This window comes from Lycorma delicatula, chromosome 5 (assembly GCF_047948215.1).
Source record: "Lycorma delicatula isolate Av1 chromosome 5, ASM4794821v1, whole genome shotgun sequence".
Lineage (NCBI taxonomy): Eukaryota > Metazoa > Arthropoda > Insecta > Hemiptera > Fulgoridae > Lycorma > Lycorma delicatula.
In genome coordinates, this window is record NC_134459.1 from 118203694 (window position 1) to 118219774 (window position 16081).

General features: G+C 29.5%; 1 protein-coding gene across 2 annotated transcripts in view; it reads left to right on the forward strand.

Moving 5' to 3' along the window:
- The window catches only part of LOC142324518 (nephrin-like), a 964738-nt gene extending 954976 nt beyond the window's left edge, over positions 1-9762 (forward strand). For both annotated transcript variants that reach the window (XM_075365347.1, XM_075365348.1), the window contains exons 14-15: positions 7542-7709; positions 9153-9762. In XM_075365347.1, the coding sequence (XP_075221462.1) occupies positions 7542-7709; positions 9153-9227 (243 nt within the window). In that variant the 3' untranslated portion in view covers positions 9228-9762. The remainder of the gene's footprint in view (positions 1-7541; positions 7710-9152) is intronic.
- The last annotated feature ends 6319 nt before the right edge of the window (positions 9763-16081 follow it).

Below are 16081 nucleotides of genomic sequence, written 5' to 3' on the forward strand. Positions count from 1 at the left end.
GTAAGTTGCACAATCCCTTAATCTGATAAAGTCTGATAAATACACTTCACTCTTGGCCTTTCTTTCTTTTTCCTGTTTAGCCTCCGGTAATTCCCGTTCTAACGGTACTTTAGAGGATGATATGTATGAGTGTAAATGAAGTGTATTCTTATACAGTCTCAGTTAGACCATTCCTGAAATGTGTGGTTAATTGAAACCCAACCACCAAAGAACACCGGTATCCACGATCTAGAATTCAAATCCGTGTAAAAATAACTAACTTTACTAGGACTTGAACGCTGGAACTCTCGACATCTCAAATCAGCTGATTTGGGAAGACGCGTTTACCACTAGACCAACCCGGTGGGTCCTCATTCTTCTCCTATATCAAGCGTTTTTCCCTTCCACAGTACCTTCTATTATTGTTGTAATTAGTCCATCTTGCCTTAATAAATGGCCAACCCATTTGTCTCTTCTTTATTTTAAAATAAGAGACAAGGCTTCACCACATCGAACCTCCTTAACATCTTCACATTGGATACTCTACCCACCCATCGGACTTTCATCAATCTGCGGTAGCACCATATTTCAAAAGCTTCGGCTCACCTTTCCTCTTCAATTCTGTCCACGCCTCGCTCCAATAAAAAAACACATTTCATACAAAGGTCTAGCAATTTTATCTGAGGTCTTTATTAAGTTAATAAGAAATAAAAAGGCCCCTCCTTACATTAAATTCGTTTTTATCCATGCTTACGCAAATTATTACTTCCTTCCTTTTAATTCTGCTGCCCAAATACGTGAAGGTGTTCACATTATCTTAGTCACATGAATCTTATCTTTGTTTTATTGATGTACACATTATATCCTGTACCGAGCGTGCATTCCATCTCTTCCAAAATTATCACAAGATCTTGCTCATTCTAGACCTACACCACTATATCGTAAACAAATCGTATCACATACATTCCCACTTTTGAAGCCCTTACTCCTCCATATTTAGAGTCTCGAATAGCCTTGCCCAGTTTACTTTATCGAAAGTCTTTTCTATATCTATAAAGGCCATACACGTATCCTTGTCTTTCATTAATCTCTTCTGGAGGAAAATACGTAACTCAATATAGCTTCCGTTTTCCTATGCCTTTCCTTAACTGGCAGTGTTTCTATTTTTTCCATCAATCCTTTTAGTGTTTTAGATGTCAGTAGTTTATGGAGTTGCAAGCTACACTTTCATATTTCTACGTATATGTTCTTTCTAAGCTTTTTCTTCTTTTATTGTCAATCCTAAGATTGGATTACAGTTGAGCTCCATGTATCACAAATCTCTACACGAAAAACTATACTAGTGTTTTTTAACTATTTTATTATTTATCTTTATATGAAGAAACGTTAGAATAAAAACAGTTTCAAATCAGTTAATAAGATTTATGTTTACGCTGTCCTTAAAAATAGACGTCCTATTCCTATCTACTATTATAAGATACAAATTTTAAAATTTTTGTTGTCTTTTTTCTATTTTTTGTCTCTTTTCTTTTTTCTTCGTTATTAGAAAGAGACGTTTAAAAAATTTATTATCAGAGACCCTTTAAATAGAAATTAACAAAAATTTCTATTGTTTACGGTTGTAAACGGATTGTTTATGGAAAAAAAGATTGTTTACGGTTCCAATGCATCAACATAAAAAGTTTTCATTTCTTTTATTCTCAGTGAGACGTTACCTAAATGGAAATGGTATCAATCTTTATTGTACAGGTAAAGTTTAAAATTGTTTAACGTATTAAATAATTTTTACAGCTGCATAATCAATAATTGTAAAATGAGCGAGCAAAAGTAAAACGCCGTAAAATAGAGATATCGGCTTACGATAAACGGCAGATGCAACTGCACATAAAGCCTTAAAAAAGAACTATTTTTTAAGAAAATGGCCAAAAGTATTACCATTTCTCAAGCAATTTAATACATATTTATGATTGCTAAAAAAATAAACTTACTTAAACACAGATTTTAATTTCATGCTAAATTCTATAACTTTTATTGTTTCAATAATGCATTTTAGAACGTTATTTTTCCAAAGCTAACAAGTAATAAGTAAAGTAATGAGAAAAATCGTAAAACTAATAATAATTTTTAACTTTATCGCTAATGAATGATTAAATTTTAAACTACAAACAAAATGAGGAACTAATTTATAATTTACATAGAATTATTGTTATGATTTTAACTTATGTCAAAAATTTAAAATTCAAGTTACATTTATCCGGTTACATTGCGTTTCTACGTTTTTGCATGAATTAAACTAAAGAGTGATACAGAGATGTATACCCATTTTGGAGTGAACCGAATAACGTTATTGTTCCTCTAACCTGAAATATTTTTGTCGTCACATGTGTGTGAAAATGCCATTTATTTCAGTTACCATGCCTGACTGATCGGAGGAACATCTCGTGATCACGTACAATGCGTATGTGAGAAGCGGCGTTTCGAATTTCCAGGTTCAGAGATGTTCCTTGGCCCCCTCGATCTCCCGACCTGACTATGTGCGCCTGTAGGGATACTTAAAGGAGCGGGTGTACGTCGAGAAACCCCGTACAGTACAACTGAAGACAGATAGATATACACAGGGAGGTACAGTAGATCACGCAGGAAACACAGGAATGGGTGTGGGTCTACATCATTTCTCCACTTGAAACATGAATCAGGGAAGATAGTCGTTACCTTCCAGATGTAATTTTTGCCACCTAACATAATTGGCATCTGTTTCTTCACATTTTCCAGCCAACATAATAAAGTTTGGTGAAAAATTACCTGTGTTGTGTTCATTCCAAATCGGGTATACATCTCTGTGTCACTCCATACATTTATAAATGTCTTCCATAAAAACTTGGAATACAGCCTTTTTTGTAGAACAGCGGTTTTCGAAAATCTTTCCTAACCACTAAGCTAAAGTTGCTTTCGATTTGTAGCTTAAATTTTTTTAATATTGTGCAGTTACTTTGACGGATGCTTTTCCCAGATTAAATACAAGTCTTCGATACTTTCTCGGATATTCCTCAGAGTGTAGTGTTGGGGCCTATCCTCTACTCACTGCGATCCTTCCAGTCGCGAATAATTCCGCTACTTCATCATTTGCCAACGATTCGTCAATCGTAGCTGTCGATGATGATTCAACTCAAGCCTTGACTAAGTTCCAATCTGGGTTAGACATTCTACCTTCTAGTGGGTGAAGAAATGGAAAGTAAAGGTCAATCAAGTGAAATCGACTCGCATTACATTTGCGATGAGAAGAGGTGACTGCCCCGAAATCCATTTAGATGGTGATTACATCCCTCAAGCTGAAAGTGTACTCTATTTAGTTATTCAACTAGATCAATGGCTTCTCAGGACGAGGCCTCTCTTCTTTTATGCATCATCAAAGTATTTGCTCTGTTTATGATCACTTATGTTTTAATGTTATTCGTTCCTGTGTTACTATTTTTCTTTTTACGTTTTGTTTTATTCGTAGTACTGGACATTATTATAATTTTTAGTTCGTTACTGGCTGGATTTTATCAATGAGTATACTATCTTTGATTTATTAGTGATAAATAGTATGTATTTAATTACGGTGTTTCAAGGGAAACTCCTTTACAACTTGATTATTGCCATGAAATTTACTTACGGTTTCTAATATACGAAACCGATTGTAAATATAATTTGAGAAACAAATATAAATTTCTTTATTAACTCTATCTGGTGGAGAAAATAAAAGTTAATAATATATTTTATTAAATTTTTATTTTCGTTGTTTAGGGAGCTTCCTTTTCGATCTGAACTGAGGATAGTGCCTCTAGTTTTTGCGTGAAACATACTAAATCAACAGGAGTAAGTAATAGTTCTAACTCAAGAGTTTTTAATTATCCTTTTATTGTTAGGGTGTTTTTTTTATTTAGGAATTAAAATTACTTAAAGGTATTATAAATTAGCAGCTCATTAAATTTCCACCAGCACTGTAATTAAAAATCCCTAAAATTCACTTAATGTGCAATAAATATTCTACAGTTAAACTACACATACACTTTTGTATATACACATACACAATGCATGTGTATAAAGGTTAATACAGTTACAGTTGCTGTGGCTTTAAAGACAATTAAATTGCAATGTTGGGTTATGTATGGCATGCCTAGAGATAACATTATATTATCATTTGCATTACTGACTCGGTTATAATATAGTAACTGGGTTATTGCATTTCCATTACAAATTATGATTTATATTATATAATATTATAATTATAATAGGAAAGTTCATAATAACTTAAGTCACTTCGTTGAAAATATATTAACGAAAATGAACAAACTTCTTCATACATTCTAGTAAAACTTCTTCATATAGAACACAGGAGTATACACTTTATCATATCCTTGTATTTCCCAGTATCTAAATTTTTCACTAAAATTTACTATTATTAAAGCAAATATTATTTAACTTATTACATTAACATTTTTGCGTAAATAAATCAAATTATTTATAAAAATTAAGTTTAAACTCACTAAAAAACCAAATATATCTTAGTTTATGAAATTAAAGTCATAACCGTGCTTTAAAGATAAATATTTCATACAATGTAATAAAAAAACCATTATATTTTTTCAATTATTATTTATGTAGGATAATGTACTTAAATTAAATTACCAGCCAAAAAAACATTTTTTATTTAAATTTAAAATAGATAGATTTATTAATCCCTACTATTTAATCATATGTAAATTTAATTTTTTTTTCAATCAAACAAAAATCTGCCTGTGATATTTTATTAAAGGTTTTAATACTCACACCATTAATGCTGGATTCAAATAAAAAATCAGATTCAGACGTTATCAAATGGAGAATTTAATATTTTGTCGAAGTGAAGTTTTTAAATACAGTGTCAATTGACAGTTGCCTGAACGTTCCGTTCTTTGAAAGGATATATTATGCTGATGTAATGAGTTTGCGCTTCCGCAAATCAATAATAGGCAAGAGCAATACGTAGTATATTGTGAAAAAATATATTTAAATAAACCCTAAGTGAGGGGCGAACAATCTTTAGTTAAAATAACGAGCATAAATTCTAACCGAAATATTTGCAATATTTCGGTAATAGCACTGTCTGAGCCAACAAATTATGAGCTGAATTGATTCTAAATAAGAATTTTATTGATGTCATTCACATAAATGACCGTTCCTTTGAAAATGCAAATGGAAGTGTAATTTCGCAGAATCGAAGTTGCCATAAGGTGAGTCTTCCCGTAGGAAATTAAGGCATATTTAAATTTTATTATTACCTGCCATACCGGGAACCATAGGTAACAAAATAATTGTATTTTATAATAATCATTGTTTTTAAACTAGGAAATGTCTTCACAAGATATATATATATATATATATATATATATATATATATATATATATATATATATATACACCTAGAAAAATTAAACATATAAATAATTCTCACACAAAATAGTATCATGAAAACTTTATTACAGTCTAGATAGATATTAATATGTTTTACTTCATATCTACTATTAGAAACGTTTTGCACAAAGCATAGTTGAGTAGATTAATTCAATTTCAGTTTAATTTATTATTCAATCAAAATGAGAAACTAGATAATTTTGCATGCTAAGATAGGACTGTAGGATTCTACATAATATACATGGGATCTTTTCTGTCAAGTGTTGCAATTTTTTTGTTGCAGAAATTACATAATAATTTGGTTTTAAACTACAATGCAAAATAAAAAAAGTAAAATCTGCTCTTACTTTTCAATATGCGACAATATATCTCAGAATTTATTGAAATAAATCGCTAGCTTCATTCTATTGTTGCCACATAAACTCAAAGGGATATGATTCAAGTAGTGTTCTACTGATGCTGCAGTAGAACACTCCGTTGTTTGGCCGACCTTCACGTACTTTCTATCGTTTGAGTATGATCTCCCGTTTGCGGGATAATGAAATTATCGGAGCGATTGATCGTTTGAAGTTATTAATATTATCCGATAGGTTTTCAATGCCACGCTACGTGCACCATTCTTCTTAGATAATTACCGATCCCGTCCGAATATAATTTGCTATGAGAGGCAGTAACGTTTCCGCACTTCTGTCCTACGCAGTAACCAGAGAATATTCTTTGGTTTCATGACAGAAATCGCCGTACCCATTACTAAGGTAGGATCCGACCGACAATATATTTCCGATGTGAGAATAAGCTCTCATCGATTTCAATTGTTATGTCTAGCTCCCCACCCGTCCGCACTACCCGATTACTAAGGGATTGCTTATAATATTATGGGAACTAACCTCATCATGTACGAGTATATCAACCAACCTTTCTGTTATTGTTAATCTCCAGCTCCTCCTGGAAAACAATTATTCTTGTTACTTACTCTCTTCGCCCAGTAATAAATGAAAAACAAAATTTTGGGAACAATAATCTACTTACCCAGCAAGGAAATTTGCTTAACGTAACTGTTTGTATTGCGTACAACCAACCCGATAGCCCATCCACCAATCACGCGCACTCATAAGAAAAATAATTTCGTGACCACGATGGCAAACGGGAGGGTGTGTAAAATACCGTACTCCTGTAAGAAGGCGACCAGAATTGTCTCCTTTTATGGTATATTATTCATTGTTGTTTTTCTGTGGTTATAATTTTTATAAACACTGAAATGAAAACATTAATTAGTATATTTAACTCTCAGAAGGAAAAGGCAAAAAAAGCCGAAAGAATATAATGAAAAATACTTTCTTGACATAAACAGATATTATCCCACCCATCTCATCTTCCTTAGCTGTAATTTTTGTTATTGTAAAACTTTTTTCTAAACTAAAAAATTAGTCACAATTAAAAAAAAAAATAATAAAATAAAAAATTACATGTTTACAGAGGAAAAATGTTGATGTTGTATAAACTTTAACTTTTGTACATAAAATTTTCAGTGATAAAATTAAAAACAATGAAAAAGCCAATTTTGTCTTAGACAGGCGTATAAAGAAAATATATACTAGAACCTTCCAAGAAAGAACTAAATCTAACAAAAAAAGCCACGCTGAAATTGGGTAGTAGTTTTGGAGCCTATTTCGTTCAAATAGACACAGATTCAAGTTTAAATATACGAAACTTTCCATCATAAATTATTCTACGATAAAATGGAGAGACAGGAAAAAATCATTCATGACCGAGAGAAAGAAAGAGAGAGAGTGAGTGAGAAACTGGATGTTTGATCGGATTTGTTTTCTTTGTATTAGGAGGCGAAGTTAAGATACAAACGGTTCTTTTCATATAAATATGTGTGTGTGTGTGTATGAGTGTATTTTGTGTTGTGTGTAGAGCGCACGCACGCGTACATGTTCGTGAGATAAAGAGAAAGTGAATCAGCTTTATGTGGAATTAGATTTTTTACAGAAAATATTGTGCGAACACCTATGCTTATGTATATTTGTGTTTGTATTAAACAAATAATGTGCGACCCTAATTTTGTACGGTATTTGACAAGATGTGAAATATATTGTAGTACTATTTGTTATTTATTTCAGGGTGAAGTGACGTACGCGGAGTTGTCTCTACCAAGCTCTGTCTACGCGACACTTATCAGGAAACCTCCTCCAAAATGTCAAGAGACAATCTACTCACAGATCGATCCCGCTTTATGCCTTGCAACAGCGGAAACACCTCTCATTTCTCACACGAGAGAATCAGCCGTTGTAAGTAAAATTATATAAGAAAAAAGCAATACTTAATTTTTCTTTGCAATCCCAAATTTACATTATATATTTTATAATTTGTTCCTATTAAAACTATTAGATCAGTATTTTAATAAACATTTTATAACATAGTGGCAGATATGTTAGAGGATTTAATGATTTATTGCATATTTGAATTTGATTTTACTCATATATTATATCAAACATTCCTTGAGTATCGTAATAAATTTAATGAGAATATATGTGGCAGGATTTATAAATAGAAAGTATAAATTCAGAAGTTTTATGAAAATATTTATAAGCTGTTAATTTTAAATGCGGCAGGAAGTAGAAAAGATTATTTTTATTAAATAAAATCTTTGTGATAAATCAATTTCAGGTGGCAATTTGTAAAATTTGATTTCATTACACTGTTAATTATTCAGTATCTACATTATTTTCTTTGCAGTTTAGTTACAAGAACCAGTTATTATTACAAAGTGAATCATAGCAGGAGAAACAACTTTAGACTGAATGTAAAATTTAGATACATAGTAATGAAATAATGTTGATCTATCCTCTAATTTACATACAAGAATACACTAATCACATGCTTTTATTGCTTTTTGTATCTCAAAAGTGATTAATTTAAGTTACATTCCAAAAATATTGAGACGTAGTGTAAATTAAATATTTTAAATGTGAAATTATGCATTATGTGAGTGAAATTATGCATTAAATACACAGTTCCCACTCAATAAAGTAATTAAATTATTATTAAAAAACAAATAAAAACAAAGATCGTAAATTATGAGTGTTATGTATACAAGTGAAATATTGAGATCGTGAAGAAGGGAAGTGTGAAAGATGAATTAATCTACGGAACAAAAAATCCTAGAAATAAAGAAAAAACGAGAGGAAATTAGTGACACTAAATAATAGGTATAATGGTGGTAGGAAGAACATAATTTAAAACGAATTGACAATGGAGGAAAAAGATTTGTGAAAAGATAAGTACGTACAAAGAAGGGTTGCAATATTTATTATAGAGAAAAATAAACTGTAGCACGTAAAGGAATTAGAATTATTTCTAAAGAAATGTAAAGAAATAATGTTTCTAAGGTCATGAATAAAAATACTAACGTATATAAAGGTATTTCTATGAAATTATTTTCATGATCACGTGACAAAGTAGTATAAATATTTTCATTAATAAAATTTTAGTTATATGAAAATAATTTTTTTAATCATCAGTAATTTGGCATGGTTGATGCGATTCTATACTCCTGACCTATACTAATGTGTACTGTATTTTTCAGTTATAAAGAAAAATTGTGTTTCAAAGAAAATTGACTAGTAACAGACTATAGCAGAGAAATAGATAATACAACTAATAAAATAAATACAATCGTATCAGATAAGCTTCTAATATATAATAGAATTTTCAATTTTTTTCTATTTCAGGTTGTGGATCCAGCTGCAGTAAGAGTTGTACAACAATCACAACAGACTCAAGTGGTTACTGCCACACGCTTCTGACATCCAGATAAACCGTGGACAACCACTGACATTATGTAAACAACTTTAATGGCGGCTGTAACCGCTCGAAAATAAAAAATATATATACAGCTCCTGATTTTTATACAAAAATGAGTATAACAATTTTGTATAAATAAAAAGTTTAAAATAAATAATCAGCTTAAAATTCTTTAACGTCAATTTTCGGTAACGTAAAATTTAAATTTTCACTTTTATAATTTTCTATCTTCAGCTTAAATTGTTAAGTTCAACCTAAAAGCCGATTATAGTTTTATATATAAACGGAAGTATAACAAAACTAGATTATGGTGAAATTTAAGATTTCTGAAAAATCGTTCCGTTATAACACCGAATAAAATCATAGTTTTATCTTAATTTAACTTATATTTCGTGATTCTGGATTACATCACCAGATTAATATTTAAAAAATAAATAAAATAAAATATTGAGTGGCTTCAAGTAATTCTAATAATATTTTTTTAATATTAAAATCCGCTATGCTGAACACGCATTATAAAATTAATATGAAATCACGTACAGGTGCAAAAGATCTATTTTATTTTAATTTTTTGTATTAATTTTATGATAAGATAATTCGGAATTTGTGTAATGCGTTTTTTTTAAGGTAACATTCTATTGTATAATTTTAAATATTACTTTAAAAAATCTTTTTTGAAACAATTAAATTATAATATTCCTTTAACGAAAAAAAATATATTTTCTTATGGACCTGAACATTTAAATTGTCCGCCACTGATTTATTTTCATTTCTACTCACCATTTATTATTTTTTATTACCTTTATTAATTCAATTTAAAAAATTTTAATCGTGGCAGAAACGACTTATTCATAATAATTTTTATTATCATTTAGTTTTTGTATTACAATATAACTTCTAAATTGACCGCATTCTAAAATTCGATAGCCCGAAGGAAAAAATATATATTAAAAGAAATAATATGCCAAAAAACAAGTCATCATCACCTTCATTTCATTGTATTACCGAAAAATACGTTTAAACACACATATATCATTCTACTCTTGCTCCATTTAATACCGAGGAACTAAGATGTGCTGGGTACTAGGAAGTTTAAAAAAAATTACTTAAACGAAATTTGGTAAAAACTGTTCACAATTTATAATCAAAATTTAATACAGCTTCCTCTTGTTATGCGTTTTAACAAAGGATTGTCCAAAAGTTTGTTATATTCTCATAATTAGTTATTTTTTAAAGTAAATAATTCAGAAAACTAAACTTTTAACTACAAAACTTTTTAAGAAAATAAACTACATTGTTGGAAATCCATTAGTGAAATGTCAAATTTCAGAAGCAGCTCAAAAAATGATTGGTGAATAATGTCACTTCAAAATTTAAAGGATTAAATAAATATGGCGAGAATAAACTGAATATGAATGATAATTGTAAAACAAACATTTAAGACTTAAACTACATTATTAACCAGTTTAGATCGACGGCAACGAAGGTCATATATTTACTTATATTATTAAATGTAAGATAAAAAATAAAATTCTTTGCATTAGAGCAAAAAGCTCTAACGCCTCAACTAAAATGTCACATTAAGATTTCAAATGTAGAATCACATTTATCACTTTAATATTTTGAACTGCATACCATAAAAAAATAGCTTCTGTGTGTTCTATAAGATTTAAGATCCCACCATTACAGATACACATATATCGCTTTCTTTTTCTTTTTTTTGGCGCAGGGTTTAATTTACAAACTGTTCCAATTTACCGGAACGATAGGTAAATTTGAATAAAAAAATGACATAAAGAGAGGAGTTTCCATTGAAATTCCTCAAAGAACTGTATATGTATGCATATGTACATGATATATCTTATACATTATATATAAATAAATAAGTACATTCAAAAATGACTCCAAAGAATATTGATAAAGTTCAGAACATAAAAACCGAAGAAAACACCAAAAAATAATCTTACCAATTACACACAGAATAACTAATCAAAGAAATAGTGAAACAAATCAAAAAAACAAAGGCTAAATGCCAAAACCAATTTTACGATGCACAACAGTAGTTGGTTCACCTCAAATTTCGGAGAACTTACAGTTTTCTATATGCAGTCGCTTTATGCGTTTAATGTTCTCGCTGCTATTCAAGAGTTAACCGCGAGTCAGTTCACAAATTTGTTCAGTCTCATTTTGTACCTTACGCCGAATCTCCTCTCGAACTATTGGCAATCCCAGCAAACCGATTATTTCAGTGTTTTTCGCAAAGGCGCTTCTGTTAAAGATCACTTAAACATTTATTTTCATAAAAATTAATTATTTGATTATTTTAAAATTGAAAGCTTAATTATGAAATGAATATGTTTACTTATTTTAAACAGAGAACCGTTTTAATAAACTAATTATGCTTAATTTATAATGTAAATAAATTTAAATAACAAAGCAAGAATTTTCTTAAATTCTGTAAGGAATAATTAAAGATTTAATTCAATATAAAATAAATTAAATATTGTATATATTACTTTTTCAATTTTTTAGAATTAATAATTTTTAATATTTCAATCTACTTCCTTTTAATAACATATGTTTTTTTTTTAAATTACTTCAAAAAATCTTAACATACTAGAACATATAGTTAATTGAAAAAAAAAAAAAAAAAAAAAATATATATATATATATATATATATATATATATATATATATATGTATGTATGTATGTATTACGTTAATCTGGTTTAATTTTGTTTCAAATTTTCTTATTTTTGATCAAATATCTTTGTTTTGAATTTTTTTTTTAATAATCAATTCTTTCTTTCTTAATTTTAATTTTTTTATTAAAATCTTACATTTTTGGGAATTAAAGATAAATATTAAGACTTCACGTATTCATTACTTCAACGGAATGGAACAGAGTAAATCATTTCATATTTCCAATTATAAACCTGGAGAAAAAAACCTGATTAAAAGCTGGTGAAAAAACCTCTTTTGTAAATTTGAAAATTATGATACGTTCCTCATAAAAATTACAAAATTGAAATCGTGATAGTTGTATTATAATCGATGTTTAACTTAATTTATCCCAAGTTAAAAAACGCGTTCAGAAGCAATAGTTGTATAACTTAGTTCCTCCTCCTCTTTCTGTATGTACGAATGTGCGCGCGTGTAAAATTTAACATCACAAAATAAAAATAAAGGTAAGGTAATTTTTTTCTCAACAAATTTTTTAAAAAATTAGTTAAATTTTAAGCTGCAATTGCCACAGAAATATTATATTAGGATAATCATTTTAACATAAAAAGTTTCATACTAACACTTCATACATTTTGCCATTATTAAAAGATGTAGGAAGTCACGTCGTTCTGTCACATTCATTTATTATTTTGTAAAATTCATTGATTATTCATTATTTATTTTTAAAAAAAATAATAATTCATTTATTATTTTGTAAAAATAAATTCAGTACCAAAAACCCGAACTAAGCTCCCGCTTAAGCTTAGAATAACTAAGAAAGAGGAGAGCAAAGAAAAAAAATGTTGCAATTAATATATACAGTACACTGTAACTAATTCCTTTATTCTGATTAGCACACCATAATCGGACTCACCGAGAAATATTATGCGCGTTACAGTAAAGTTTAAGAATAATAAAACCAAGTTACAAAAATGATCTACTTATAATTAGATTTTATTGGTAATATTAACTAGTTTAAAGAAAATTCATTTTAACAATAATTACTATTATGATTCATTTCAATTTTTTTGAAAGTGAAAATAGGAATAAATAATTTGTTTTAATGTATGTAGCCATTTTTAATTAAAATACAAAAAAAATTACAGTTAAAAATTTTAAGCAAATCTAAATTAAAAAGAAAGAAAATTAATAAATATATTTACTGATATATATATGAAATTTAGGAAATGCGAATTCATATTTCATTTAAAATTTAATTTTTTATAAGAAATAAAAGTCTACTTTGAAATTGGACTTCCTATTTTACGATTTAATTCCGCTCAACCTTATTATAACTACGAAGTAAAAAAAAAAAAGAACAGTTACAAGTCGTGCCAAAAACAATAAAAGTTTGTTTTTAATAGGAGCGTAAATAGTGGATTTAATGACTGTGTAGTGTATCGTGCTCAATGGTTAAAGATAAAAAGATGCGACACGATTAACAAAAATAAAAAAATTGAAGGAAAAATATTAAAGTAAGAGAAAAACTTTTAAGTAATATATTAAATGATAATTTGTAAAAATTAATGTTATGCAAATTAATATATGTTAACAAATGAACTAATTTTGATGTAAATAATATACGAAAAGAAAAAAAACAGTATTCTTTAAAATTATCTATTAAAGCTAAAGATTTTATTGGACAATTTCTATGAAAGAATTAAGTGTGAATAAATATGAGTGCGTGTGTTTATTATCCATTATATGGATTATTTGTATTTAAAAAAGCGTTAATGAATATTCTATGTTAATATAGAACAATATTAATTACATATAATAATACACTATTATTATTATAACAATTGTATGTAGAATGTAAATAATGTATAAATTTTAAGATAATGAATTCATTTTTTAAGAGAAATTAATATATTTAATGTAGTATATAGTAAAATATAAGTTAAATTATAATTTTGTTGTCACTTGGAAAAAAACAATAAAGATATGCTCAAAACATTTACATAAAAACAAGCACGGTTTTTTCGTAAATTTCAATCTGAAAACCTATTAATTCATCCTACTGATGCTTATAACAAATTACTATTGTACATTATTACAAGTAAAAGGACCAAGTTTCCGTGTATCCAATTCTATTAACCCCTTATATATTCAGAAACAAATATTTAATAATTTAGAAGACTTGGAGTTTACCATATTATCGCTTCATCCATTAAGCTTACACAAAAACTATTCCTTAGTTTCAAGTTTTTTATCAGTCCTAATTTATATAACCACATACACACTGGATTTAGGCTCAACAGGTTCCTGTATCTTCAGCATAGAGAATCTAGCTGTCTCACACGAATGTATAAAGGATAAAGCAAAATGGATGTGTTAGAAAGAGAAATCTATCCACAGGAGAACCGCAGTATGACGAAGTCAAGAAATTATTATTATCCTTTACTCTAATAATGAAGTACGAATACTCCCAAATAGCAGCATTACTATAAATTTACCAACAATATCTTTTCAAATCTGTTAATTGATCATCAGATATAATATATATTACGTAAAATTGTATTAAAATTAATTATAAACACTTGCTCCTTTTATTACATCTCTCTTTAGCGTTCTTGCAGAGATATCTGCTATCATAAGAATGAATAGATGTAATATTATAAAAAGGTATTTCTGAAACATACCCGTCATTCTGAATTTCCTACAATAATGTAGATATATCATTATTATTATCATTACCATTACTATTATGTTTTTATTGCTTTATCTCTATATTCTTAATGTAAATTTAATATTTATTAATGGTGAGTTGAAATTAATATTCGATACTTTTTACTTTTATTATTATTTAAACCTCCCTTACGAAACCAGACCCACAATTAAGCATAAACACTGTTCCGGGAGGTGCCTTCGCCTCTAGCCGCCAGATGAGGGAAACGCCAGGCCCGGCTATGCCGTTCCCGGCCTCCATCCCCCAGCAATCGGGACTCGGTCCTTTGTGTTTCGCCTCTAACGGGGACACCCCCAAAGGGATGGCCCCACTACGACTCAGTCTTTTAGCTCAGGGGCTTGAGAGTCCCCGCACTTCATCAACACCGGCCACCCGTGCAAGCACGGGCGAACGGTAGCTCCGTACGAAGCTGTCCCTCACCTCCTCGCTTCCCGATATTTCATATCAAATATTCGATACTTAGGGTGTCTTGTATTTTCATACTATCTTTTCATATAAAAAAAACAGCTGTTATTTTGAAGTTAAATACATTTTTTTTTTTTAAGTCCGTTTAATTTTTTTATTTTTCTGTTAAATAGAAGCTGATGCGTCTAGTTTTGTTTTCTGGATTTTGTCAGGAATCTATATTTTTTTAAAGACTTTAATTGTATGTACGCTTGTATTTTTTAATTAATGGATTAGCCGGACTAACCTATAGGCTAGTAAATTGTAAACATGGATCAGATTCCGAGCGAAAATGGAACGACATCTTCTGGAATTTGCATAACAGCTAGAAAACGCGGACCACTGGTGGTTCAGCCAGTGACCCAAGGATATCGAGTTAATTAGAGGATATTATCTTCAGTCTCGCTGGCAACGGTACCACAATCCCCAAAAAGTACCACTGATAAACTGCCGTAATCGAATCGTTTCAATAATCTTCCTATGGAGGATATGAACGTTAAGTAACCCAGAAAAACGCTGTTAAATCTCCACCGATAGTGCTCTACGGTATCACGGATATCATGTGGTTACATGACACTCTTGAAACATCTGTAGGCAAGAATGATTACTACGTATGTTTAACTGGTACGAAACAAATACACGTCCACTCTAAGGACACAGATATATATAAGAAAATAATTAGTTTTATACGCGAACACAATCTCATCAGAAAGACGTTCACACGGAAAGACCAAAGGGCTTTCAGAGTTGTGTTTAGGAAACTGCATCAATCGTTTCTAGTGGATACCATTAGAGAAGAGGTTGAAAAACACAGGCCCGTGTCCGTAGTTTTATTAACGCCTACCTTATGGTGACGAAAGAACAGAATAACAACAAGGAGATAATTAAAACTGGAATATGTCGCTAACTAAAGTGTGACTTTTGAAACTCCAAGAAAATTCCCAGTTGTAGTACAGTGTATTCGCTGTCGAAAGTACGGTCATACCAAAAATAACTATA